This window comes from Pundamilia nyererei, unplaced genomic scaffold (assembly GCF_000239375.1).
Source record: "Pundamilia nyererei isolate P.nyererei 1_Seehausen unplaced genomic scaffold, PunNye1.0 scaffold00162, whole genome shotgun sequence".
Classification (NCBI taxonomy): domain Eukaryota; kingdom Metazoa; phylum Chordata; class Actinopteri; order Cichliformes; family Cichlidae; genus Pundamilia; species Pundamilia nyererei.
In genome coordinates this window covers 7765-32460 of record NW_005187563.1, presented here as the reverse complement: position 1 = coordinate 32460, position 24696 = coordinate 7765, and the positions used below count along the sequence as shown (strand labels likewise).

At 39.1% G+C, this 24696-nt stretch overlaps 2 protein-coding genes across 2 annotated transcripts in view; one reads left to right on the top strand and one right to left on the bottom strand.

The window, feature by feature from the left end:
- Positions 1–92: 92 nt before the first annotated feature.
- Positions 93–14250, top strand: gnsa (glucosamine (N-acetyl)-6-sulfatase a). The gene is made up of 14 exons (XM_005745644.2): positions 93–442; positions 3149–3208; positions 3902–4108; positions 4946–5011; positions 7026–7124; positions 7528–7695; positions 7852–7934; positions 8560–8678; positions 8992–9095; positions 9906–10007; positions 10286–10396; positions 10510–10620; positions 11113–11273; positions 11669–14250. The coding sequence occupies exons 1-14, from the start codon at positions 272–274 to the stop codon at positions 11742–11744; spliced, it is 1638 nt and encodes a 545-aa protein (XP_005745701.1). The 5' UTR covers positions 93–271; the 3' UTR covers positions 11745–14250.
- A 2109-nt stretch (positions 14251–16359) lies between these two features.
- The window catches only part of LOC102205194 (adipocyte plasma membrane-associated protein), a 12074-nt gene continuing 3737 nt past the window's right edge, over positions 16360–24696 (bottom strand). Inside the window, exons 2-9 of the mRNA XM_005745643.1 lie at positions 22719–22808; positions 22180–22301; positions 21990–22091; positions 21235–21387; positions 21041–21156; positions 19477–19637; positions 19140–19335; positions 16360–17436 (exon numbers count right to left, since the gene is read on the bottom strand). Of these exons, the coding sequence (XP_005745700.1) occupies positions 17227–17436; positions 19140–19335; positions 19477–19637; positions 21041–21156; positions 21235–21387; positions 21990–22091; positions 22180–22301; positions 22719–22807 (1149 nt within the window). The 5' untranslated portion in view covers position 22808 and the 3' untranslated portion in view covers positions 16360–17226. The remainder of the gene's footprint in view (positions 17437–19139; positions 19336–19476; positions 19638–21040; positions 21157–21234; positions 21388–21989; positions 22092–22179; positions 22302–22718; positions 22809–24696) is intronic.

The following is a 24696-nucleotide window of genomic DNA, read 5'->3' as shown; positions in this document are numbered from 1 at the left end:
GAAAGAAAGAAAGAAAGAAAATTAAAGCATAAAATAAAAGCTGTAGTCATGAGGGGCGGGTATACGCCACTGACAGTCACTGGTACACGCCTACAAATCAAATGATGCGGGCTTCCGTACACCACGTGGCCAGCAAACAGGGAAGCGTTGAGTCAGGGTTGAGCTCGTGCCTGTGTTTTTGCCGTCACGGAGGAGCGGCCTCTCCATTTCACGCTGTTATAAGGCGCAACGTGGATGGTAGAGACACTGTGCTTCAGAAGTTTGTAGCTGGATGAAGAAAATGGGCTCTTTTCGCTGCTCCGGGCCGAAGATGTTCAGCTTTCTCCTGATCTGCGTCACTTTGTGGAGCCACCTAAGCGGGAGCAGCGGGGCCAGCTCTTCCCGGAGACCTAACATCGTTCTGATCCTCACCGACGACTTGGACGTCGCTATCGGGGGTCTGGTCAGTAGGAGCTTATCTGAGAGTTATGACATTGTCTTTTTTTTTTAATGACATTAAACCAGATTGGATAAAGCTGACAGCTAACATTCCTGACAGCAAACATCATGCAGGCATCCGACAGAGTCAGCAGGCTTGTCAATCCATCACCACCAATGTTTTTATTATAATTTAAAAAACAAATCTAGAAGAAATGTTTTTAGCCAGCCAGAGGATGTTATGTTTATAAAGACTGGGTCTACGTAAATGAGTTGTTTGTGCTATAATAGCCAGTCTGACAGTAATGGTAATGCATAATAATTACAATAATCCCAAAGTAAACACTTTAAATCTGGTCTGTCAAACAGCACGATCTGATCTCAAGTGGGCTAGGCCCGTTAAACTATTACATGCACATTTATACACATATTTAAAAAGAAAGAAGTGTTATGCTTACCGAAGGTATAAAATGATTTTAACTGACCAGCTTTCATTTCTCCCCACTGGGCTTCCAGGCCCATTAAATCAGGCTTTTACTGGCCCAAAAACGATGCTAAAATAATTAAATTAGCAGTATAGAGCTAGATTAGTTAGCAACTTAAAGTTTTAAAATAAATGTCATGGAGACCAGGTGCGGTAAATGCGGTGCCCTTCTTTAGATTCACCTCTGCAGGTAAGAGTGCGAAAGAAATAACTGCCAAATTTTAAGATCATGCCAGGTTCACACCCCTCTTAAAAATGTGTAGAACATAAGCCATTATTTTAGGTTACATTTACTTTCATTTCATGAGAGATCTGTTTACAAACAGGTAATGAATAGCCCAAGATGTCTTTTAAAAAAAGGCAAAATAGACCTGTGATCATGTGACGTGCATTACAGTTTACAGATGGGAAAGGCACAAAACCTCGGCAACAACATTATTTTCCCATCTTTAAATTAAACCAACTGATTTAAAGACACTTTCCGATCATTTTTACCCCTCCATGGTAAATCTGGCATCACTATCACACCAAGAACGGAAAATCTTTTTATTCAGAAATTAGTGTGATTAATGATTTCACTACAATGTTCATATTTTTTTTGACCCACTCCTGGTCTTTATGCTGTTTAATGGACACTGCTGTTTAAAAGAGTAAAACATAACTCTGTAAAGTCACTGCGGAAAGTAACTGATGTGAGACTGTAATCAAAACAAAAACTGCTGATACATACAAAAAAAACTTGTAGGTTTTCTTATTTCTCGTTTCATCTGCTGATTCAAACCCACATGTACTCAGACTGATAGCTTGTAGATATGCCATCCAAAAACATTAAACTGCTGTGTTTCGCAGGTTAAATGTTGTTACATCATCGATGAAGGTCAGGAGTTGTTGCAGATCATGTGCCTTTATTTCTACTCTTAACCTGTGTGTGTCCAAAAACTCCTGACTACATGTTGATGCTTGACTTTGATCAAATTTACATCACACTGGTGACTTTCAAGCCACATCTAATATAAAGCTACTGATAGATATTGCCATTACCTAAAGAACAGCTTAATTTAAACATGATGCTAAATTTCTGTATAAAATAAAAAATCATAACACATGCTGAGCCTTATTTTTGTCTTTAGTTTGAGTAAAGAGTCCAACTTTAGATTATTTTGTGCTGTTTTGGTACAAATTTTTCAGTTCTGAGTATCTGAACCTAGTATTACACGAATTCACCTTCAGTTGTAGCAGCAGTTATATTACAGAGCCACAGTATGTTAATCCATTTATTTTGTGCTGATTAGTGCACAAAATGCTCAGTGTTTTTCCAGAGGTGTGTAATCTCTGCTCTGTCTGAGACCACAGTCATGTGAAAAAGTGAGGGCACCACATGGAAACCTTTGGTGTTATTGACATCTTTGCACAAGCAAACATGTGGTCTGCTTTCAAACAGGATCTACAGATAAAGGTGAATAGTACAACAATGGATAAAATACTTTGCAGTTGAAAAGACTCTGTCATTGGGATCATGAGGTAATGCTGATTGCCCAGTTTAGCACAGATCATATGGGTGTTTTTCTTGATTGTCCACCAGTCTCAGACATCAGTTTGCTGACACTTTTGACAGATTTTGGTGGTTTTAATTGAAGTACTTCCTGTTTTATATAGTCCTAAAGCATTTCAGTTAATTAATCATGTCATAAACCTCAATTTCTCCTTCTGAGCCAATCTCCAATGTACATGCACAAGTCTGCTTTGGGCTTCTTGGAGACTTTGTCAGTTTTCTGACAGCACTTTTTGAAGATTTAGTGTTAGAGCTGAAGCATTTCTTCAAATTGTTTCGAAAATTTTTTTAATCCTTTGATAACAAGTGTTTTTTAAACCCTAAGAGAGATCCAGTCATCGGCATTTAATCTGAAATCCTTGATTATAATTTCATAAATGGGAAGATGTGATGAATGTACGTTTACTTACTTTTCCAGTGTTGCTGTTCCAATGCTGAACTAAACTTTGTGTTATTTATTTTAGCATTTCACCCTCTGAAAGCACCGTTTCAAATAGATCAAATATTTGCTGGTCTAAAAAAAAAAAAAAAGCCGTTTCTATGACAGCGGCCTTCTCAATAGGACAAAAACTACATCCTGTTATTGCTGATGGCCAAAAAGCAAACAAAGAGTTTAAGTGCAGGTAATTTAATTAATGTCAGCGCATATAAATAAATAAATAAATAAATAAATATAAAATGTGTTTTCCTTTCAGAATCCACTGAACAAGACGAAAAAACTCATTGGTGACGCAGGGATGACCTTCACAAACGCAGTAAGTATAGCCTGCCTACATGTTCCTCTTGTCATCAGCATAGACTGTATATCAAAGATGGACTTAGCTACTGTAATATCACCCATTTGATTTGTGAAATCTTTTGAAACCTGAGATCGTAGCTTCACGGCACAAATGCAGGAAGGACCAGGTTTTAAAAAACAAAACAAAACAGATATGCTACATGCTAATGCAGCAAGCTCCTAATCACAAGGTAGCTTAACCCTAAAGTAAACCCTGTTTTATGGTTCTTTTGGACACTAAATAGGACCATAAAATTTCAAATAACCATATGAATATAAAGTGAGACTTGACTTGACCAACTGGGACCATAAATTTATTGAGAAAGTGTTTAAGGTAATAAATTAATCAAGTAGGGGAAAAAAATTCTTGCCCACTTCTATATAACTTCTTTTTGCAATCAGAGGAGTCGCCCCCTGCTGGCCATTAGAAGGAACGACATTTTAAGACATTTTGCGCTAGCTTTACTTTTCAGACCCAACATTATGTACATCTTTTATATACAGCTTTCAGGGACTATTAAGTGTATCGTTTTAGCCCTGCTTTGCGTCTGTACATTATTTTGTAGCATTATCTAAAATGACTTTACATAAAAGCTGCATGTAGAGAATCACAAGTCAAATATAATTAAAGAAAATCCTTTCAGTTTCGTCTCGCGTCTTTTTCCCTCAGTTTGTTGCCAGCCCGCTCTGCTGCCCCAGTCGTGCCAGCATCTTGACGGGGAAATACCCCCACAACCACCACGTCATCAACAACACCTTGGATGGAAACTGTAGCAGCAAAGCCTGGCAGAAGAGCGAGGAGCCGCACACCTTCCCCGCCTTACTGAAGGCCTCCGCTGGCTACCAGACATTCTTTGCTGGGAAATATCTCAACCAGGTGAGTGTCGCTTTTTTGCCAGAATCGGTGACTTGCCTTTAGTAAGAGGTTGTCCCCCTTTGTTCTTGTATTGCGCTGTTATCTGAAGAATGAAGGAGCTAAAAAATAATTTGTTGGTGTAATTCCCCTGTAATTAAATGGAATTGAAAAACACAGAATATTCTTTTTTTGTTTGTTTTTAACCACTACCAGAAAATTAGCTAATTACAGTTGTTTACAGTACTTAAAATGTGGAAACGTACAGTGTCATTTATCTCTTGTCCTGTAAAATTAGTTATGCACTACTTAAGTTTACTTAAAATATAATTATGTGTTTTTCTTTTCTATAAAATAACTTGGGTTATCCAATATCTAAAATTACTTGCATTATATTTTATTTAATTTTTCCTGTATGAACCAGATTTGTTGCCTCTTTTTCTAGTATACCTCTCTCTGAGTAGGTAAACTTTGTACATAAATATCATTATATTGTAATTTCAAATAAAATATATTGAAGTTTTAAATCGTATGCAGGTGTCAGAGATGCATAAAAGTGAGGCATCTTTACTGCAGTGTTCAGGAGACTGTCATTAGATGTGCAGTCATACGATCTATCATCTGAGGGTGAAGGTTACATCTCCCCTTGTGATTAACAGATGGTCAAATAGAGAACCAGAACGTCCTGTTTGTTAGGACGTTTAAAGTGTCACCAAAAAAGCCACTTGGGCCTGTTTTGCTACTTCTCCTTTTCACTCTGTCTTTGAGCATTTATGTACCAGAAAATGAAAGAACATTTTCAAACTCTCTTCATCTCATCATGCAGAACTGCACATACTCAACATTTATGCTATTTTGCAGTATGGGCACTCGGAAGCTGGTGGAGTGGAGCACATTCCTCCAGGTTGGAGTTACTGGGTCGGGCTGGTAAGTCTGAATGTTCACATTATTTGCTTTTATAGATATCATGGACCAGTTTTAGAGCTGACCTTGTTGTCGGAGACAGTCATGCAACTATAATCTCAAAACTATACCATTTCAAGTTGGACTGACTCCACAAGTTTCTGAGAAACTCAAATTCCTGTGGTCTGAGGAACATTTGGCCCTCTTTGTCTTTAGAGGTCTTATAAACCTAAGGGTTAAACTCCAGAGTAAAGAAACAGCCGTGAATTTGAGCTGTCATGTTTCACTGCAGCATCATTTTGCCTTGTGTTCGTCTGCTCTTCTATTACTGCTTTTATTCCTCAGCATTTTTCTTAGACAATCCAAAGTGTCTGTGGCTTCGCTGCTTCTTCTGAGAACTTGTTTAGAGACTCGGCTGCCTTTGCTGATTGGAGTCTTACGTTTTCTATTAGCAAATTCTGCATCTGCGATAAAGCTGCTCGTCTGTCTCTGTGAACAGTGATTGATGTATTGATCGTCACATGATGTGGTCATTTTGGGCGTCTGCCTGTTGATGCTATCAAACTGAGTTTATTTAGTTCAACATCTGAGTTAAATGCTGCTCCAAAGGAAAATTCAGCTCCTGGAAATGAAGGCTTGTTTAAATCCTAAAACCATCATGTTTACTGCGAATTTCCCTGAAAAGTTAGGATTAAATCTGTCAGAAGAGAAGTCATTTACAAAGCATCTTATCCCTTAATTCCTAAGGTGCAAACCTTAACTGTTAATGCCGGGGAGAAGGACATATAAGAGTTTTAGATGTAGTACCATGGGAGCGTATCGAATTAACTCTCTGCTACTCTTTCCTTTCAAGTGAGGAAATAAAGTGCAGTTTGTATTCTGCGGTTAATGATCTTCTTCAGCTTCAGATGGTCTGCGCAGTACAACCAATGTAGTTCTTTCCCTGCTACTGATGGGAAATGGGACAAGTTCAGTATCAGAAAATTGGTCAGAAAATTGAGCATTATGTGTAATTTTTAAATCTCCATGACTTTGCAATAGAGATCTTGACTCAGCCGGTTGTATTTAGGTTATTCTTTATTAAAGCGAGGTTGCAGAATGTCTGTCTCACTTTTTATCACCATCTTGACACACAAAAGTTGTTTGTTTTTTATCCATATTTTTCTTTGTTTTATTATTTCCATGAGTTCCCAGTTCATATTTAATGTTGCAAAAATGTGTATTTCTGATTAAATCAGATCTGATATGAAGCTACCTCACACACCACTGTGAAATGTAGGCAGTCATGTGGCTAAATAAGGAGACAGACTAATAAAAAGGCTAAAGTTAGATTTGTGTGGATTTACAGAAGGTCTCTAACTGGTTTGCAGAAGTCGGAGGTCACGTCCAGACTGCCGTGCAGGCTGGTTTATCTTCACTGTCACTGGATGAACAAACACAGATTAGAGCCGTGGTCCCATGACTTGGAAGTTTATCATAACAAAGAGCGAGACTCATGCGGTTTATATGATTTTGGCAGTTTAAGCCAATAATCCTTCTGGCGCTGCACCAGAGTCACTATCACTATGCTTTGAGGGAACTTTTAACAATATGTTTCCATGAACTGCAGCTCGTCTCTGATAATTGGTGACTTCATGTGATCAGCTGTGAGCAACAGTTGTAACTGCTGTTTTTAAGAAAAAAAATTAGATTTTAGTCAGTGCGAAAGAGGACTTTTTTTCTGAACCCTGAAGGTTTCCAGGTTTCTTAACCCTAACCCTGTGCATGGTTCAAAAATAATATCAGGCTTTTTATATTGACTTCTTAAAATTCACTTCAGCTTCTTAGACCAAGATTATATAGATACATACATATAATACACACCTGGAAATGATTTCTTCCACTAGGTGTTTTATTCTGTGTGATTTAAGGCTGGGAAATCTGAAATGAAGAGGACGGTGCATGTGCTTACGTAATAATTTGCAGTTCTTTACACATGATCCGAGTGGCTCTTTAAACCTGAAGTGTTTTACAGAGTCGTGTCGTTTGTGTTTTCCAGGATAAAAACTCTAAATACTACAACTACACACTATCAGTGAATGGGAAGGCTCAGAAGCACGGAGCCGACTACAGCAAAGATTACCTGACAGATCTACTGGTGAGAGACCTTTGATATGACTGCACACCGTCCTTTACTTCATTTATATAGCCACAAATGTAAAGCATCCTTGTCTTGTTACTTTAAAGACAGTTTTTGGTTCACACTTCCATTTTTAGGGACAAAATAGAAAAGACAGAATTCATGTCTGCTTGATAAATTACCTTAAAGGTTTTTGGGTGAAACCCCCCCCCCTAGATTTTAAGAGAGAGAGCTCTACTCCGCTTTTTCTTTTTTGTTATGTTTGACTTAATATAATGTCAGAGAAAAAGAGGTAACTTCTTTTATATTGTTGGTAAGACCAACAGTCTGACAGAGAGACAGCCATGTACAATGATGTAAGGGTCACATGCAGAAATGATCAGCGATCAAAGGCTCTGATCACTCTCTTCCTCGTTCTCAGGCCAACATGTCTCTAGACTTCCTCCAGTATAAAACCAGCTACCAGCCGTTCTTCATGATGGTGTCCACGCCGGCCCCCCACTCCCCCTGGACGGCAGCACCTCAGTACCAGAAACGCTTCAACAACACCAAAGCTCCCCGAGATCCCAACTTCAACGTCCATGGGAAGGTAGAAATTTTTTTTTTTTTAAAGTTCTTGCTGAATTTCGCTGGTTCCAAAGTAAGATGGAAGAAAGCGCTCTGTTAATAAGTTCTGTTGGGTTACATCAGTCTCTACGCTAAAGAGGACCTTGCTAATCATGATCACTTTCATTTCTCCCCTCAGGACAAACACTGGTTGATCAGACAGGCTAAAACTCCCATGTCAAACTCCTCCATTCGGTTTCTGGATGATGCCTTCAGGGGACGGTCAGTCGCTTCACCTCCTCACCTTCCTCTTTCTTTGCTCCACTTCCTTATTTCCTTTTTGAAACATCCTCCTCAGCTCCTTACCAGACCACTGCTTTCTGTCACCTTTCACATCCTCCTAATTCTCCTCCTTTCTTTTCACCTTCAGGTCTTAACATAGTTTCCCACAGATTTAGCTTGTTTTTGCAGCAGTGTGTGTGCAGCTCCTTTCTGGCCACCAGCTTTCTTAAATGAGTCAATATTAATTTAAAAATACCATTTATACGTTTCTCCACTGTAAATATTTTATTGGCCAAGTTTTTTCTGACATGAAATATAATCAGCTGCTTCATCCCCGAGTCTGTCATCCTTTGCTTGGACTCCACCATCACATTGTGCTTTACAGCCTCGATGAGCCTGGTGTAGTGGCCCAGAGAACACCTCTTAGTTTGTGCTATAGCCGACCAATGACAAGAAAACAGTCCTACAAAGGGTCAGCAAATCATCCAGAATGCAGCTACGAGGCTTCAGTTCAATTCAATTTTATTTCTACAGCACCAAATCACAACGACAGTCGACTTAGGCACTTTATACTGTAAGGTAGACCCTTACAGACCACTCATTCCCGGTTTATCTCGTCCTACAGGTGGCAAACGTTACTGTCAGTGGACGACCTGGTGGAGAAAATAGTGAAGAGGTTGGAGGTCAGAGGTGAACTGAACAATACCTACATCTTCTTTACTTCTGATAATGGATATCACACAGGTATGTCTGTGCGAGTGCTTTTTGTTTTTTATTTCAACATCTACAGTTTTTCAGAGGATAGTTTAACATTCACAAGGTTTTTAGTGTGGTAGGGTTTGGTTAGCTCTCACTGCTAATTGTTTCCCACCCTTTTATACCTCCAAAGGTTTAAAACATGAGAAACAAAACTGCTTTAAAATTGTCAGTACTGTTGAAAATGTGGCCAAATCTCAGTCACAACCTAAAAGTGACGTCTCAGATGATAAGAAGTGCGTGAGACTTGTTTTTTTGGACGCAGAGTAAAGAAAATGAAAGGACTCTCTTCCTGTTTCAGGTCAGTTCTCTCTCCCAGTGGATAAAAGGCAGCTGTATGAGTTTGACATCAGAGTTCCTCTCATGGTCAGAGGACCAAATATCAAACCCAACCAGACCAGCCAGGTACACACACACACACACACACGAAAGATGAGATGCCCTTGCTCTCTAATCAATATTTAGTATTTATCATTATTCACTGATCCTCTATTAATACAGTTACTGTTGAAATCATATTCTCTGTCTATATTATAATCTTATAACCTCTGACATATTTAAGGAAATGGTTCCAGTATAGGTTTTTTAAAAGCGTTACTACCATAAAAATTAAACGAATGCTATATTCTTTCAAGATCCAGGCCAGTGTTTAAGTTTCCATTCACTTTAAGTTATCTATAACTCCCTCACAGATCACTGCATTCTGTTTTTGTTTGCATTTTGCACATATTTAGTTTATTTTGGACATCGGGGTGTAAACTGAGAGCTAAAAACTGAAACAATTAACATCATATCACCAGAAACTCAGTGGAACCACCCACAATCCAGAAAGTTTGAGAACATTTGCAGTTACTTCTACCTGCATATGTTTTGGCTGAATATTATTATCCTTGTTGCTGGTAGAAAACATTGACTTTAATTGATGTTTCACACTTTGTTGCCATTGATGTTTTTGGTATTAGTTCTTGGTTAAATAAAGCAGTAAATATTAGTCACCTGTGTGTTATAAATAAATGCATATCCTGTTTTTATCTTGTTAGTGGATTTATATTCAGTGTAGCAGCATGAGCCCTCCTGTTGGTCCCAAAAAGAGGAAAAGCAGCAAAGAGAGGAAAAAATCTACTTTGAACAGATGCACAGGATCTGTGTTTAGAGATGGTGCATCCATTTTGCTGGCCACATTTGTTGGATTGAGTGTTTCTTTTGTCTTTCCAGATGTTGGTAGCGAACGTTGACCTTGGCCCGACCATCCTGGACATCGCCGGGTACAACGTCAACAAGACCCAAATGGACGGCATGTCGTTTCTGCCAATTATGGTGAGAAAACTAAGCTTGTGTTCTGCTTTTGTTGTCTATAATACAAGGTAAAGGAGACGGTTGAATATTAATATGCTTAGTCAGACCCAAGTACACAAATAAATCCTTTTATTTGTAGATATTTTTACATCATCAAATGTTGATCAATTGCCACATCAACACATTACTAATAATATAATAAGAGGTAAATGACAACTTATCAACAAAACTCAGTAACGATTATTAGGTAACAAAATAAATTTAAAGTCACACTTGTTCATATCTGTGTGTGTCACCAGGAGGGGAAGATGAACGGCAGCAGTTGGAGAACAGACATCCTGGTGGAGTACGAAGGCGAGGGCAGGAACAAGTCGGACCCTGCCTGCCCGCTACTGGGTCCCGGCGTGTCGGTATGGAAACAGGGATGAAGTAAAACTTTGTTGTTGTTGTGGGTTGTTTTGTTTTTTGGGGTTTTTCAGCGGCACCAAAAATTAAACACCAATAACAAACGTTTTTTCTATAGGAGTGTTTCCCAGACTGTGTGTGTGAGGACTCTTACAACAACACTTACGCCTGTGTGCGCACCATCGCCCGCTCTTCCAACCTGCAGTACTGCGAATTTGATGACAATGAGGTATAGTATTGTATTTATTTGCTTTTGATTTTCAGTCTTTAGCAATTTGTCAAGCTAGCCAGCTAACATTTGTATTCAAATGTTATTTTTGTTGGCACTAATGTTAGGCAAGATGGCTACGATTAGCTGTGCAACTTAGCTGTGCTGCATTAATCTGGTGACGGTTAGTTCATAAAGCTGAACTAACCAAAAGTGCTCCTTTTTATATTTTTGTGTAAGAAACTGATCCCATATCCTTAATATAGAAATCAGTCAAGCAACTGGGACAGTTGGGAATGTCTCACTTTTAAGATAACATCTGTTGCAGCGCTAGTGATAAAAGAGGATTTACCATGTGAAAAATGCTTCGTATAGCACATTTAAAAGCGCTGTGTGCAGGTTTTGAAAGTCTTTGATTTGCTGGCATCTAGTGGTCAAATCGAGAATGGCATGTCCTTGAGTTTCATCAGTTTTGAATCATTAGCATATTTCACAGATGTCTATGTTCTGTAGGTTTTCGTAGAAGTCTACAACGTGACTGCAGACCCGTACCAGCTGACCAACATTGCAAAAACCATTGACAAGGAAGTCCTGGAGAAGATGAACCACCGGCTGATGATGCTGCAGTCCTGCTCCGCACAGTCATGTCGGACACCCGGCGTGTACGATCCGAGGTCTGTTCAGCAAAAATCTGCATTTTATCTTTTTTTTTTTTTTTTTTTTTTTTTTTTTTTTAATCAATAAAATTATATGTAAATTCTCTCACACTTTTGGGAATTTAAATGTTTATCCCGTGCATTCACTTTTTTCTAAACTATTTAAATCATGGCTATTGTATAAATACACAATTACTGTGTACTTTTCAGTATTTTTCATGTAATGAGTTGTGATTTCTTGATAAATACCTTGAAAATAAAAATATCCTGTTACTCAAGAGTTCTATTTAAGTCAGCAATTAGTTTTTAATTAATTAATTACTTTTTTTTTTTACCTTTCTAGTAAAGTTTTCCAGGCTCTATTAACACACAAGCATTAATTATTCTACCCTGTGATATTTTCCTCCCCTCAGGTATAAATTTGACCCACGGCAAATGTTTACCAGCCACAGCTGGAGGCTCAGCAGACTCAGGCAGACAGTGAAGTAGGAAGACTGCGAAGGATGTGGGGAAGCTGGGGAAGAAAGGCTGCGTTGAGTGATGTATTCAGCCTTTCCTGATGTTGTTGCCTTGTTGTCGGGCCTCCTGAGCCAGTCTCTTTGTAAGATGAGGATGGAGAAGGGATCAGGTGGGGGTCATATTATGGCGCTGCTGGAAGATAGGAGGCCCACCTTTTAAACTGTCTGTTTGGACTGCTTTTCAATTATTTTGTCAGTAGGTGTGAAAGAGAGCCAGATTATTCAGAACTGATTTACACGAGGCAAGCCATGAATTAAAACCCTGTTTTCATATAAGCCTTACTTTGCACTGAACATATCACTTTAATTCCTTTCAACTACTCACTCTTCTAATTGTTTAATTTATGGTTGAACACTTGAATTTATCAGAGAAAGCTACAGAGCCCTTACTTTCCCATTAGGTGTGACTGTTTTTTCCCCCCCTATCTCATGCACTCATTTTAAATTTTACTATAAATTCACTTATATGACTTTGCTCACTGTGAGTGGCATAAACTGCAGTTCCTCTAATGGCCACTTGAGGGTGGCTTCAAAAGTGAGGCAGTCCCAATAGATTCCCCATGTTAAAATGTCAAACTTAGCACTAGAAATAAACACATTTACAGGCTGCTACAAAAAGCAGTTCTGGTCTTTACCGTTAATCTAACTCTTCATAACAACTGTAAGGTAGTTTAATTTAAAAATAACCCATTTATTTTAGTTATATTATGGTTTAAGGATTATATGATCAGGCCCTCTTTAACTGGTGGATGCCAGCATAGATTTACTTCAGCTACTTTGAGTAACTAAACCGGAATTTCAACTTTATTTTTAATGCCTTTGTTCATTGTAGTTGTTTGACAAATAATGTGACCTGCTGTGTAGTTAATGATACAAAAGTCTGTCCAAGAAGTTTCTACTCCAATTTTAGTTGTTGTTGTTGTTTTGGGGTTTGTTTTCTTTTTTTCTTTTGCACCAATTAGTAAACTTGTTTCTATTCAAAGCAGTAATCTAATCAATGGAGCCATCTGCGTAAAACTAGAAAACAGACTAGACAGTATTTTTTTTTTCCTTACAATATTTCCCCTGAGTAAAAACAAGTGCTGACGTTAGCTGAAAACTTTGGTCTTTGGACTGGAGGATGAACCTATCTTGCAAACCACTACCTAACACCGTAAAACTTTCTTAGGTCAAACTAAAACTTTTTTAGCAGATTTTTCTCCGTTATACTACAGCTGTATGCATTCATTACAGACACGTAGGAGTTTATAATAAATAATCCTGTGCGCACGATAAGGAAATGTCACCTTAAGGGACTCTGGGGGCTCTGCAGAAAGTTGTATTTGAAATACTTCGGCAAATACAAGCTCTAAACTGCAAACAAGGCTCCACTTTAAGATTTTTGTAAACAGTTCATGTATTCAGGTTAATTTTATCAGGTTTAGAGCAAAGTTCTCAGAGCTAAAGAGGTTCCTCTGACAGGCCGAAACAAATAGATCTTATAATTATTTAGCAAGTAAATTTTAAATTATCAGAATTATAAGACTGATTAATCAACTCAAGTTCAAGCCACAGTCACATTACCCTCTCAAGTTGCCCTGCACATCCTCCTGTGATGAAGGTGGCAAACAAAATTTTGATCATTTCAGTCTCCCGGGTTTTATATGGTAACTCTAACACGATCCCCCTTCCCAATGTCCAAGATAAACGACGAGTGTTTGTTTTTGAGGGATTACACAAAACAAAAAACTTTTAATTTTAATTAATAAGGGTTTTTTAAAATTAAAAATAAGAGTTTGCTGACATTATTCTGCCGACCCCTCAATTAAACTCCGATTGGATCCTTGGCACAAGACCAGATATGCCACAGGTTGCCAAAAATAGGAGGACAGCAAGTCAGATGTAGCAACAGTACAGAGCATCCTGTAATCTTTCAAAATAAAAGACCGTGCACCAAACAACCCTTCCAAAACCATCCTAGTGGGGAAAAGATGGAGCAAAACTACATTTCTGATGCACTTCTCAAACTTGAGACACACAAATTCATGGCCTACGTGAACTGAAAACATTGTGCTGATGTTCAAACTTGTAAAATTTATGTTCAGTAAGATGTGTGCAGATCACTCTGAGGTGGAAACCTCGGAGGGAAAATGCTAAACATCTGTTTTTAAAACAGACTGCGTGTCATGTTGACTGAGAACCGAAAAGACTTTCCCATGTTCTACTGTTTTGTTACTCTTTAATAATACTACTGTGTTCATGTATTGCCTCTTGCTCTGTATTCAAAAAACTGGACTGAATTCACGTGATCATCGAAATCCTCCACTGGACTGTTTTGCCGCCTCCCCCATACAACTGATCACTGATCGTATCTTGGACTCACTGATGCACTTTCCGCTCTGTCAGAACAGTTCAGTCGTTTTGGCACCCTTGAGTAGTTTTTGATTATGTATTTTTGGCTTGTGTTTTTGTCCAAATAAAGATCTATTCTAAAGCAATCACGTTCTGCTTCAGTTTTTCACTTTAAAAAGGTCCCAAAGTGTCCCACACTGCCTGAAATATTTATTAAATTACATTTCTGACCTGCCTCAGTCCTACTGTCATTCAATCACTGCAGTTAATAGCATTAGCTGTGATCCTGCATGTTACCAGAAATAACATCGTTAGTGACATCATACAGAGCCAAGAATAGAAAAAACTGTCTGAAACAGCATTTAGAGCTGTGTAAAGCCCAAGCTTTTGGCTCACAGGGATTAACCTTATTTAAACATTTTGGGATTTAATGTACAGCTATTTTGTTCTTACCTCTTTTCGTAATGTTGTTTACAAGAATCTCCAGTGTCTGTAAATTTGCACACAAAATGCAATACAATACAAAATAAAATATAAGTTATAATTGGATGGAAAATTTTGGTCTTTTTCAAATTTGTTACAAAAAACTAACAACGTCCAAAATCCAAAGATTTGTGGTTTAAAAATGTATTTTTAAAAATAATTTGAATCCAAGGACTGAGTCACAATGGAATGTTAAATAATGTAAAAGTTTTATTTAAAAGACTAACTTTTCAACATGATATTAACAGTAAACCTCCAAGTTTAAGACAGTCCAAAATTCACATTTATTAGGTTCATTTCAAATTCTGTAGAAAGAAAAGTTAGTGAAATTTGACAATCCAGGCCCGCGTCTCAGCAGTAATGGTGAACCAAACCTAATGGATTTAACCCAAGAACAGTAACACTATCACCCAATTTTACCCAATATACCCGACAAAAAATTCTTCCCATCAAAATATATTAAAGTACAACAATATATGGCAAATTGAAGTACTCTTCTTTTACTACCCCCTATAAGTCTCATAAAAAGAAAAAAAAAAAAGGTATGCGGGGACCCTGTACCCCAGCGGTCCCCAACCCCCGGGCCTCAGACCGGTACCGGTCCGTGAGTCGTTTGGCTCAGGTGTGAAATGTATGGTTTTCAGGTATTTTATCGGTTTTCAGCGTTATTTTGTCATCGTTTTTATCGTTAACTCTGTTTTCCTGGGTCTTTTCACGTGTGTTATGAATAAATCTTCTTTTTTTCGGTACCGGTACTAGTTTTATTTTGTTGTATCCGCGACACCTTAAAGGCCTGTCCGTGAAAATATTGTCGGGCATAAACTTGTCCGTGGCGCAAAAAAGGTTGGGGACCGCTGCTGTACCCTAAAATTAGTGAAAAATTAGGGAATGGTTAACTAAAAATAATAAAAAATAGAACTGGGAACTTGTTCTTTGGTCCATACATACCTGGGACAGTTCAAGTTCAAATTTGTATTCGCCACATGCAGTGGCAGGTTGCCCTGCAGTAGAATGAACCCGCCCCCCAACCTTACACACACAACACAGGCATTACATGGGGATACAAGTCAGAGAACGGTTGCATTACAGAAAAACCACTGAAATGGACACTACAATGGGAAAAGTACAAGAGGAAAAAAATAGACCTCTACTCATGCTGGGCTACAGGAGGACAGCATGAGAACAGGAAACAAAACAAAAAAAACCTCCTCTGCACAGAAAAGCACATAAATGTCCACAGTACAACATTATAGAGCACGTGACCAGCAACAGGGTTGGGTAGGGGATAAGGAGTAATCCCAGGCAACACAGCAGCCATCCTGCCACTGCGCCGACTCTCCAGCGCGGGCCCAGACCCGCCTTGTGTTCCCAGGAGGCAACAAGCATCGAAGGCATTAGAAGGGGAAGGGGTGTGTGTGAGTGCTTATCAGTGTAAGTGTATGTGTGTGCGTGTCCATAGTTCAGCTGAGACAGTGTCCTTCACTCTATCAGGCTAAGTAAACAGTCTGCTAGCCAACCCAGGTGGCCTTGCATGGGATGGGAAGAATTGTCATCACACAGTTGTTATCAGGGAGTTTTTGTTCGGCTCCAGCCTTGGGCCCGTGCAGCTGGCGCCGTGGTGTCCGCATGTTGATGTTGTTGATTTTTCTTTTATGCGAGCAGCTCAGGAGAATTTTAAAGCTGTTCTTTAACACTCTGACACTGGTCTCTCAATCTCCCGTTGGAGAGCCGCGAGCCTCCCCATGATGGTATCAAACTTCTGTTCCGTGAAAAGAAACAAAAACATTTAATTTTTTGATCAGCTGACAATAAAAGTTTTTGTTTACCAAATGAATTCTCTTGGAAATTGCCACCTATTTAATAACTGGATGGGTGAAAATCACCTGAAATTAGTGTTCTAGGGTTAACGAGTGATGATATTAAAGTCAGTGATGGTTGGAAAGCCACCAGGTGTCTCTACAGTTGTGTTCCAGTTTTTCTCCTGCAGTGCAAAAACAACTCGGAAGCTATTTACGTGAGGATATATTTATCCCCTGTTCATCGCAGGTTTCTAATCTGATTTCACGTCTAGAAAAAGACACTTTCTCTGCTTTTGATTGTTGAGTAAAAAGAGGTTTACTTTGATCTGCTCAGTAATCCCATTCCCCAACTACATCATTTCTAACCTACAGTGGTCAGATATGAACATAAGTCAAACATAAGTTTGATCATTTAATTACATTTTATTTATATAACACCAAATAAGAACAACAGTTGCCTCAAGGTACTTTATATTGCAAGGTAAACACCCTAAAATATTTGCAAGAAAACCACAATCAGATAGCCCCTATGAGCAAGTACTTGGCAACAGTGGGAAGGATAAACTCACTTTTAACAGGGAGTGTAATTATTATTATTTCTTTCAACTGAGCAGTATTTTAGGGATTCATCCGTAGCCCTGTGTTTTTGGACACTACGTGTCTTTAGAGGAAAAGATTCGACATTCATTATTTTTAGGGGTGGATTCACTGTGTCTTAAAATGTCTTCAGGTTATCATATTTTCTTAGTTTACTGCTCTGGAAACACTAGTGGTTGTCCTAATGTGAATGTGAAGAACCCTGCATCCACATAAAACGAAAAGAGTCTTTATATGTCATCATTAGCTATCCCAGCCTTCCAAGATGGGAAGGAACGGCAGGTCGGTGCTGCCCAGGTAGGTTCTCCCTCGGTGCTGGAAGACATCGCTGATGGCCCATGTGAGGCGGCCCTCCGGGTCATGAAGCGTTCCCATGAGTTCGCCATCCAATCCCAGCTCCAGGACCAGAGCGTAGCGTGGCAGCAGAATGTTATACCAGTTCAGGGGAACCACCTGGAAACACAAACGCATTGAATGTTTACTATTAGTGCTAAAGTGTAAACTAACTTTAGCACTTAGCTCAGAATAACTCAGAATGTACAGCTAAAATCTGGTAATGTGACAGTTTCCTGCTTTACTTCATTACATATGACAGTAGACAAAGAAAACTTTAATGGAGTACTGCTATTAGCAATTTCAAGACATCAATTTGGACTCCTTTTGTGCATCTTACAGACTACAAAAATCTATGAATTTACAATAATCAACCTAATGAATTGCTAATAATAGAAGACACATGACATAAAAAATGACTTCTGAAAGAGTTCTTCAAAAGTTTTCTTGTTCACTTGAAATAAATAATAAATAATAATACTATACACATTTACAGTCTTCCACTTTTTGTTATGCCCCCCCAATAATTTCCAGATAAAGACCAGACCCGAGGCTTACAGCTACTAACAACACAGGACACGAAATGATGATTAAGGAGAGGAGAAAAAAAAAGAAAGACATTAATACTTCCTGTTCCCTTTTTTATTAAGATCTTTGCATGGAGTGCTGTCTTTGTTTGGCTTAGCTTTGCATACATGTGGAACTATAACCGGAGATGGTGTCAGGCTGCAGGGAGTGGCAGGAAACAACATTAGACAAAGACGTGTCAGTGTTTTCTTTCATTCAGACTAAAATTGAGATATGTCCACTGTGCTAAAATCGTATAAACTTAAAATAAAAGCGAGTTTTTATTTTCCTGGGAGATCAAATCGTGTCTGAACTGAACCATTTCTTTTGTTGCCATGTCTTTGATTTAATTTTCACCCTTGAAGCAGTTCACCAACAGTTCAGATGTGTGTCCTGGGATGAATTCATTCAAGTGTGTCCGTGTGTGTCGGAGCAGTGTATTTAGTGTCTGTGTGTGTCCAGCTAAAGAGGCCCTGACCCTGTCCTGTTAGATTTCACACTGTCTCGTCACCATGCAGTCAGCAACAAAGCTTGACCACACTATAAATAACTGAGAATCACGGAGACCAGATGCATTATGGGAAAATAGATGAAACTACACTGCTTCTCAACAGAACCTCTGAACTTAAGCTGGGAAGCAGCTAAAACCTTTCATTATTAATTAATCTGCATTGAGCTTCTCAATACAAAAGATGTCCCAGCTACTAACAGCTTATTTGTTACTTTACAACAAAAAATAAACATTTAAGTGATTAATACTTTACTAAACTAAAATTTTCAGGTGATAGTTTAAGCTGATCTATATTTATCCCTATTAGTCAACTGACAACTTTTTTTAATAGCTTTGTTTTTATCATCGGCATTTTTGGCCGGATCTTTTAAATACTCAACTCAATCCAACATCACTAATTTCAAATTTTATTGTTGCTTTGGGGAACTGAAGTCATTTCGCAATTCCAGCCAAACAATATTTTAACTGGTTATTTGCAGAAACTACAGACTTTTTTTCTGTGTATTTACATCTTATATTGACGCCTTTATTATTAAATTTAAATAATCTTAATTTAATTGGACTGAGTTGCAGCTATCAACACAAAAACCAGGATGAAATCAGCACTTATCTGAGATCTTAAAGGCTGTTTTAAAAATAGAGCAGATCCTGTTTAGCTGCCAATAATCACACAAGTGAAGGTTTGACTCACATTTTTTTCTTATCACCCATCAGCACATTATCCTCATAATCAAAACTCACTGACCTTGGCAAGGAAGCGTTTGATCACTGGGTACGGAGCAATCATATCCAGGAAAGGTGGCATGAACTTCCGAAAGCGAGGTGTTGTTATGCCAACCAGGAATGTACCGTGGTCACTGAGGCGGATGTTGTCGGGATAACCAATCATATTGTCCATGATGACCTCCTTGGTCCCAGATTTTGGGCCTTTTAACCAATACCTGATATACAACAAAACATTTTTCTTGATTTGAGTTTTTCTTCCTTTTGGGGGGAAAAAAGATCATTTTAAGGGAAAAGCTTAGTTTAGGCCTCCAGAAAATGAATGCAACTTTGTATAATATCCTCTAATCAATCCGAACCTCAGTATACGTCCAATGCTGGTTTCCGCCAGTAGCAGGAAGTCTTCGTCAGGTGACAGGACGATGCCGTTCGGCATGTAGAGAGAGTCCAGAAGCACAGTCACACTTCCTGACTGGGGATCGTAGGAGAGAAGACGGCCAAGGCTGTTCAGCTCGATCACCTGAAAAACAATCAGAATTGTTCAGTTTGAACGGTTTAGCACAGCTTAGCCTGATTTTGTACAGCTCTGTATTTAATGTATCCAAACGCCATTTATATAAAGCTCCAGTTTATCTCTTTAGTTTACATAAACTCATGCTGCTCATTTTATCATCGCTCTGCTTTGTTGAATCACCTAAAATACACAAAAAACTACATTTGTTTCTTTGCCTGTTTCACTTCAGTTAGCTTTTTTGAACAAATCGTAGCTTATCTGAGACACATTTACTTTTATCTTCATTTATTAATTTCTTACTACTTGAAAATAAGGAAGAAACTATCTCCCTCTGCTCTCAACCAGTCATGACAGATGGCCGGCCCTCCTGAGCCTCGTTCTGCTGGACGTTACTTCCTGTTAAAAGTGAGTTTTTCCTTCCCACTGTTGCCAAGTACTTGCTCATAGGGGCCATCTGATTGTTGTGGTTTTCTTGCTTGGCTTATGAAAAACATTTAGAAAAATGGTTTTATTACATTATTTTATTACATTTAATAATAATAATAATAATAATAATAACAACTTTATTTATAAAGCGCTTTCAAACAAAGTGCTGTACAACTATTTGAAACTAAAAAGATAAAAAAGAAATCAAAGCAATACAGGTAAAAGACACAATACAAGTTAAAAACAGTAAAAATTTAAAAACTAAAAGCCATAGAATTAAGACATGTAAGATAGGGTGAACAAATGTGTCTTCAGCTTAGTTTTAAAAACCTCCACAGAGCATGCCTGCCTAATATCTTGAAGGAGGGTGTTCCACAGAAACGGGGCAAGGGCAAGATTGCACACAGAGGGTGGATTCTGGTTGTGTTATAACTCCCTTATCCAGAGAGTGACATTTAATGACCGTAATAATGCTCACTAGAGAATCCATCAGCTCTGTCTTGAACAGTAACGGTTCCACCTTATGTTAAAAGGGTTCTCACTATCTACCACCCAAACTCCACATAAAATAAAACATGGTCATCCCTCAGGCAGTCGACTGCCACGGTGAACCAGGAAATCATATTTCTAATTTACATAATTACTGTGAGAGGTTAATCAGATTTTAAAGTGCTTCCTGAAGCCTCACCAGCAGGACTGAATGGACTCTTGTTGGTTCCTTTTTTTGGCAAATTGGGCAGATGAACAGAGACAAAGAACTAGCTTAAGTGTCCTCTTGTGTTTTTGAGTGCTGTGGTTACTAAGCAACTCTGAAGGGGAAAAAAAACAATCCTCAATGGCGCTTGCTTGCATCAGCAGTCCTTTTTGCGATCTATTAGAAGACCAGAGCTGCTGCCCACCTTTGTTTCCAAATCTTCTTTGTGCAAATCTATAGTAAAAGTTGTGTTTGGATTATTATTTTAAAGCCCAGACCTCCTTCTCACCTCCAGTTTGACGTGCCTGCGTCCCCAGCGACTGGAGGAGTCCGTGAAATAGATGATTCCAGTTTGGGAGGAAATCTCAAGCCCGTTTAAAAAGGTAAAGGGAACGCCATCAGCTCCTGAGGACAAACAGAATGACTTTACTGGTCTTAAAGGGATTCATACAACATGTGGAGCACAACTAGCACACTCTGTACCCTCTGAATTAGCCAGGAGTAAAGTCTTTTCTCCGGTTTTGGGATCCACGCTGTGCAGCCCAAAGTAAGAGTCAGCAACAATCAGCTGACCGTGACGATCCAAACGGATGCCATGAGGGCGACCGCACACAGGTTCATAGTCTGTGCTGCTCCCTGCAGACACACAACATGTGGTGCTGTGAAAACATTCAATGTTGTTCATTTTTGTGTCTTTTTGACATGCAAAAATCTACTTAATGATTTCCATTAGTCTCATATGTGCTTTTAAATACTAAAAAATAAACCTCAAATTATAAATAAAGGTTTACTGAATAATTAAATGCATCACCTTTAATATTCAGGTTTCATGTGTGCTGCAAATTACATTTTTCCCAGTGTTGTTGTAGCTAAATTCAGCGAGTCATCTGGTTTAGGTTATTTCCACTGAGGTAAATGAATCCTTGTTAACTGCCAAAGTTCATTATCATCCAATTTTCTTCTAACCAAATGAAGCACTGAGCTACTTTGACTGTCCCCTTAGACATACGAGCTCCTATTAGCCCTCTGATACTCAAAGTTAAAATTTAACTTTAAAAGTCATGTGAAGTCAGCTATTAAATGCCAGCTTTTATCTTCATACTATTTAAAAAAGATGAACTGCTGATTTGAAGGACATAATGTCACAGATTACAACAGCTACACAGTAAAGTTATCAAGACCACAAAAAGTTAGGAGGAAAGTGAGGAAGGATCAGTCATCCCTGAACAAACACCAACCACATTCTGGTAGATATTGTCCCATGTGAGTGATGAAGGTCAGGCTGTCGTCAGGACCGATTCTCCACAGCTTCCCGTCCACTGTGCCCGTGTACACATTACCTGAAACACACACTCCATCAATATGTAGCTTGCACGTAGATGTCTTCACACAGGAATAAGAGAGAAGGGGGAAAACAAACTCTCTCACCATGCTCATCAGCAGTGAAGGATTCCGGTCCGTGTAGTTTCCCAGTGAACAGCCTACGACCCTTCTGCAGACGGGTGTTGACAGCCAGCGGCCCTTCCAGAGCCGGAGGTGGCCCCTTCAGTCTGAGGAAACAAACCGTGGGTAACAATACAGGAAAACTGAACAGCAGCACAGAGCTAGATGAACTTTGTGTTATGAGCTATTATAATAGTTTTTGAACCTTAAATGAAAGTAAAAATGTAAATACGTGGTTTTACGAAAGCTACTCTCTATATAAACAGAGGCAAAAAGCATTTTTGATTGAATTAAAACATAAAAATGCAATCTGACTTTGACTGGTCTGCCCTTAAACTCTTCTCCTTATACACATCTGATCCAGTGGTTTCACTTTGCTTGTAAAACAGCAGTTTGGTTCTTGCACCCGCTTTTAAAAGGCTATTAACTGTATCTGCTGCACTTCCCACTATAACCATGTTTGCGGGCCTGAAGCGCTCCGCAGTCACGTTGGAGGGACTCCAGCTGAAAGTGTGAATACTTACACATGTGGTTTGGGGTCGATGGGAGACGGCAGCAGGTAAACTCCAACAGTTACAGCCAGGAGAGCCACTAACAGAGATCGCCTTCCCATTCTGAGCGAGACAGGAAAGAAAAAGCACTGGTTACTACAAAATTCATGACATCATAACACAGCTGCAAACTATTTGTGGCCAAATATTTCTGCCACCCTTTGACATTTTGTTGTTTTTCACTGGTCTATTGACCACAGAGCTGAATTGTTTTAAATGTATTTTAACTTAAAAAAAAAAAAAAAAGAAGTATCCATAAAGGGGAGACAGTTACTATGAACTTTGGATGCCTACAGATGTGAATTTCGGGGAGTTCCAGCACGATAACACGTTTTCCAGCAGTGACCTTTTAATGCCAAATCATGACTCGTGTTCTTAAAAACATTCATTCTAACACCATGAACATGATTATCTCCACCAAAAACAATGTTGTGACTTCAGTCAGCAGCTCCACACACGCTCCTCCTCCTCATCTGCTCTGACAGATTCATTAACCATGAAGGAGCCAGAAAGGGGAAAAAAAAAAAATAGAGGTCGTCCACTATTAGAACATTTCATGCTTTCAGGCAGCTTCATGGACACAGATGAGATATACATGATTAAAATCCCCCCATAACGAGACATTTTGCATGTGTAGATAATTTTGAGCATAAGTCAAAGTAGAAATGTTAACATCCACAAGGAGATTTAGAATTAATTCATTATTATTAATTAGTTAACTAAAAACGTTATTTGTGTAGCATTCATGCAGCTAAAATTCCATCACGATTTTTCGAAAAAATGTGTGATAATTATATTTCTGATGATGATTTCTATCCATGTTTGCAACTTACAGGAAGCTGCAGCTGCATTATAGCACAACACTATTAACACAGCATTCAATCCAGAAATGTGCATCCCCCTTTTTCGATTACAGCAACAATAAATCAAATGTTTAAACTGAGAATATTCGCTAATTTAAGAAAGAAAAAAAAAAGAGCCTATTTGGATTTTGTGGCCATGTTTCCCCCTGTGTAGACTGCTGATTCATTTTTACAAAACTGTAGTCTTAGGCTGGCACGTGGCTCTCAGTCTCAGATATTCCCGGCTTTGTCTTAATGTTGTGAGAGTTGCTCACGAATGGCCTTGCTCTATGTCATATGGGTCAGTCCTAACACAAAGTAATAAAACAGCATCACTATTAGAAAAAAAACTGTCACAGAGAATATATATATATGAAAAATACAAATACAAATTTTTTTTAATAAAACAATGAATGTATAAAATAATTCTGGATAAAAATAAAATAAGAAACAATAAATAGAATAAAACTACAAACTACTTACAATAAAGTAAATAAAAATAAAGTAAATCTGATTAATTGTCTTCAACCGACAGAAATCGCTACCTTATCGTGGTGGAGGGGTTTGTGTGTCCCAGGGATCCCAGGGGCTATGTTGTCTGGGGGCTTTTGCCCCCTGGTAGGGTCTCCCATGGCAAATTGGTCCTGGGTGAGGGACCAGACAAAGAGCGATTCAGAAGACCCTTATGAAAAGAATATCGAGGGAACAGTTTACCCTTCCCGGGATAGGATTACCAGGGCCCCACCCTGGAGCCAGGCCCGGGGAGGGTGCCCGAGGGCAAGCGTCTGGTGGCCGGGCCTTAGTCCATGGGGCCCGGCCGGGCACAGCCCGAAGAGGAGACATGGGCCCATCCTCCCGCAGGCCCACCACCCGCAGGAGGCGCCATAGGGGTCGGGTGCATTGTGTGCCGGGTGGTGGCCAGGAGCGAAGGCACTGGCGGACTGACCCCCGGCTGCCAAGACTGGCAATAGGGACATGGAATGTCACCTCTCTGGTGGGGAAGGAGCCTGAGTTAGTGCGTGAGGTTGAGAGGTACCGGCTAGATATAGTCGGGCTCACCTCTACGCATGGCTTGGGCTCTGGAACCAGTCTCCTGGAGAGGGGCTGGA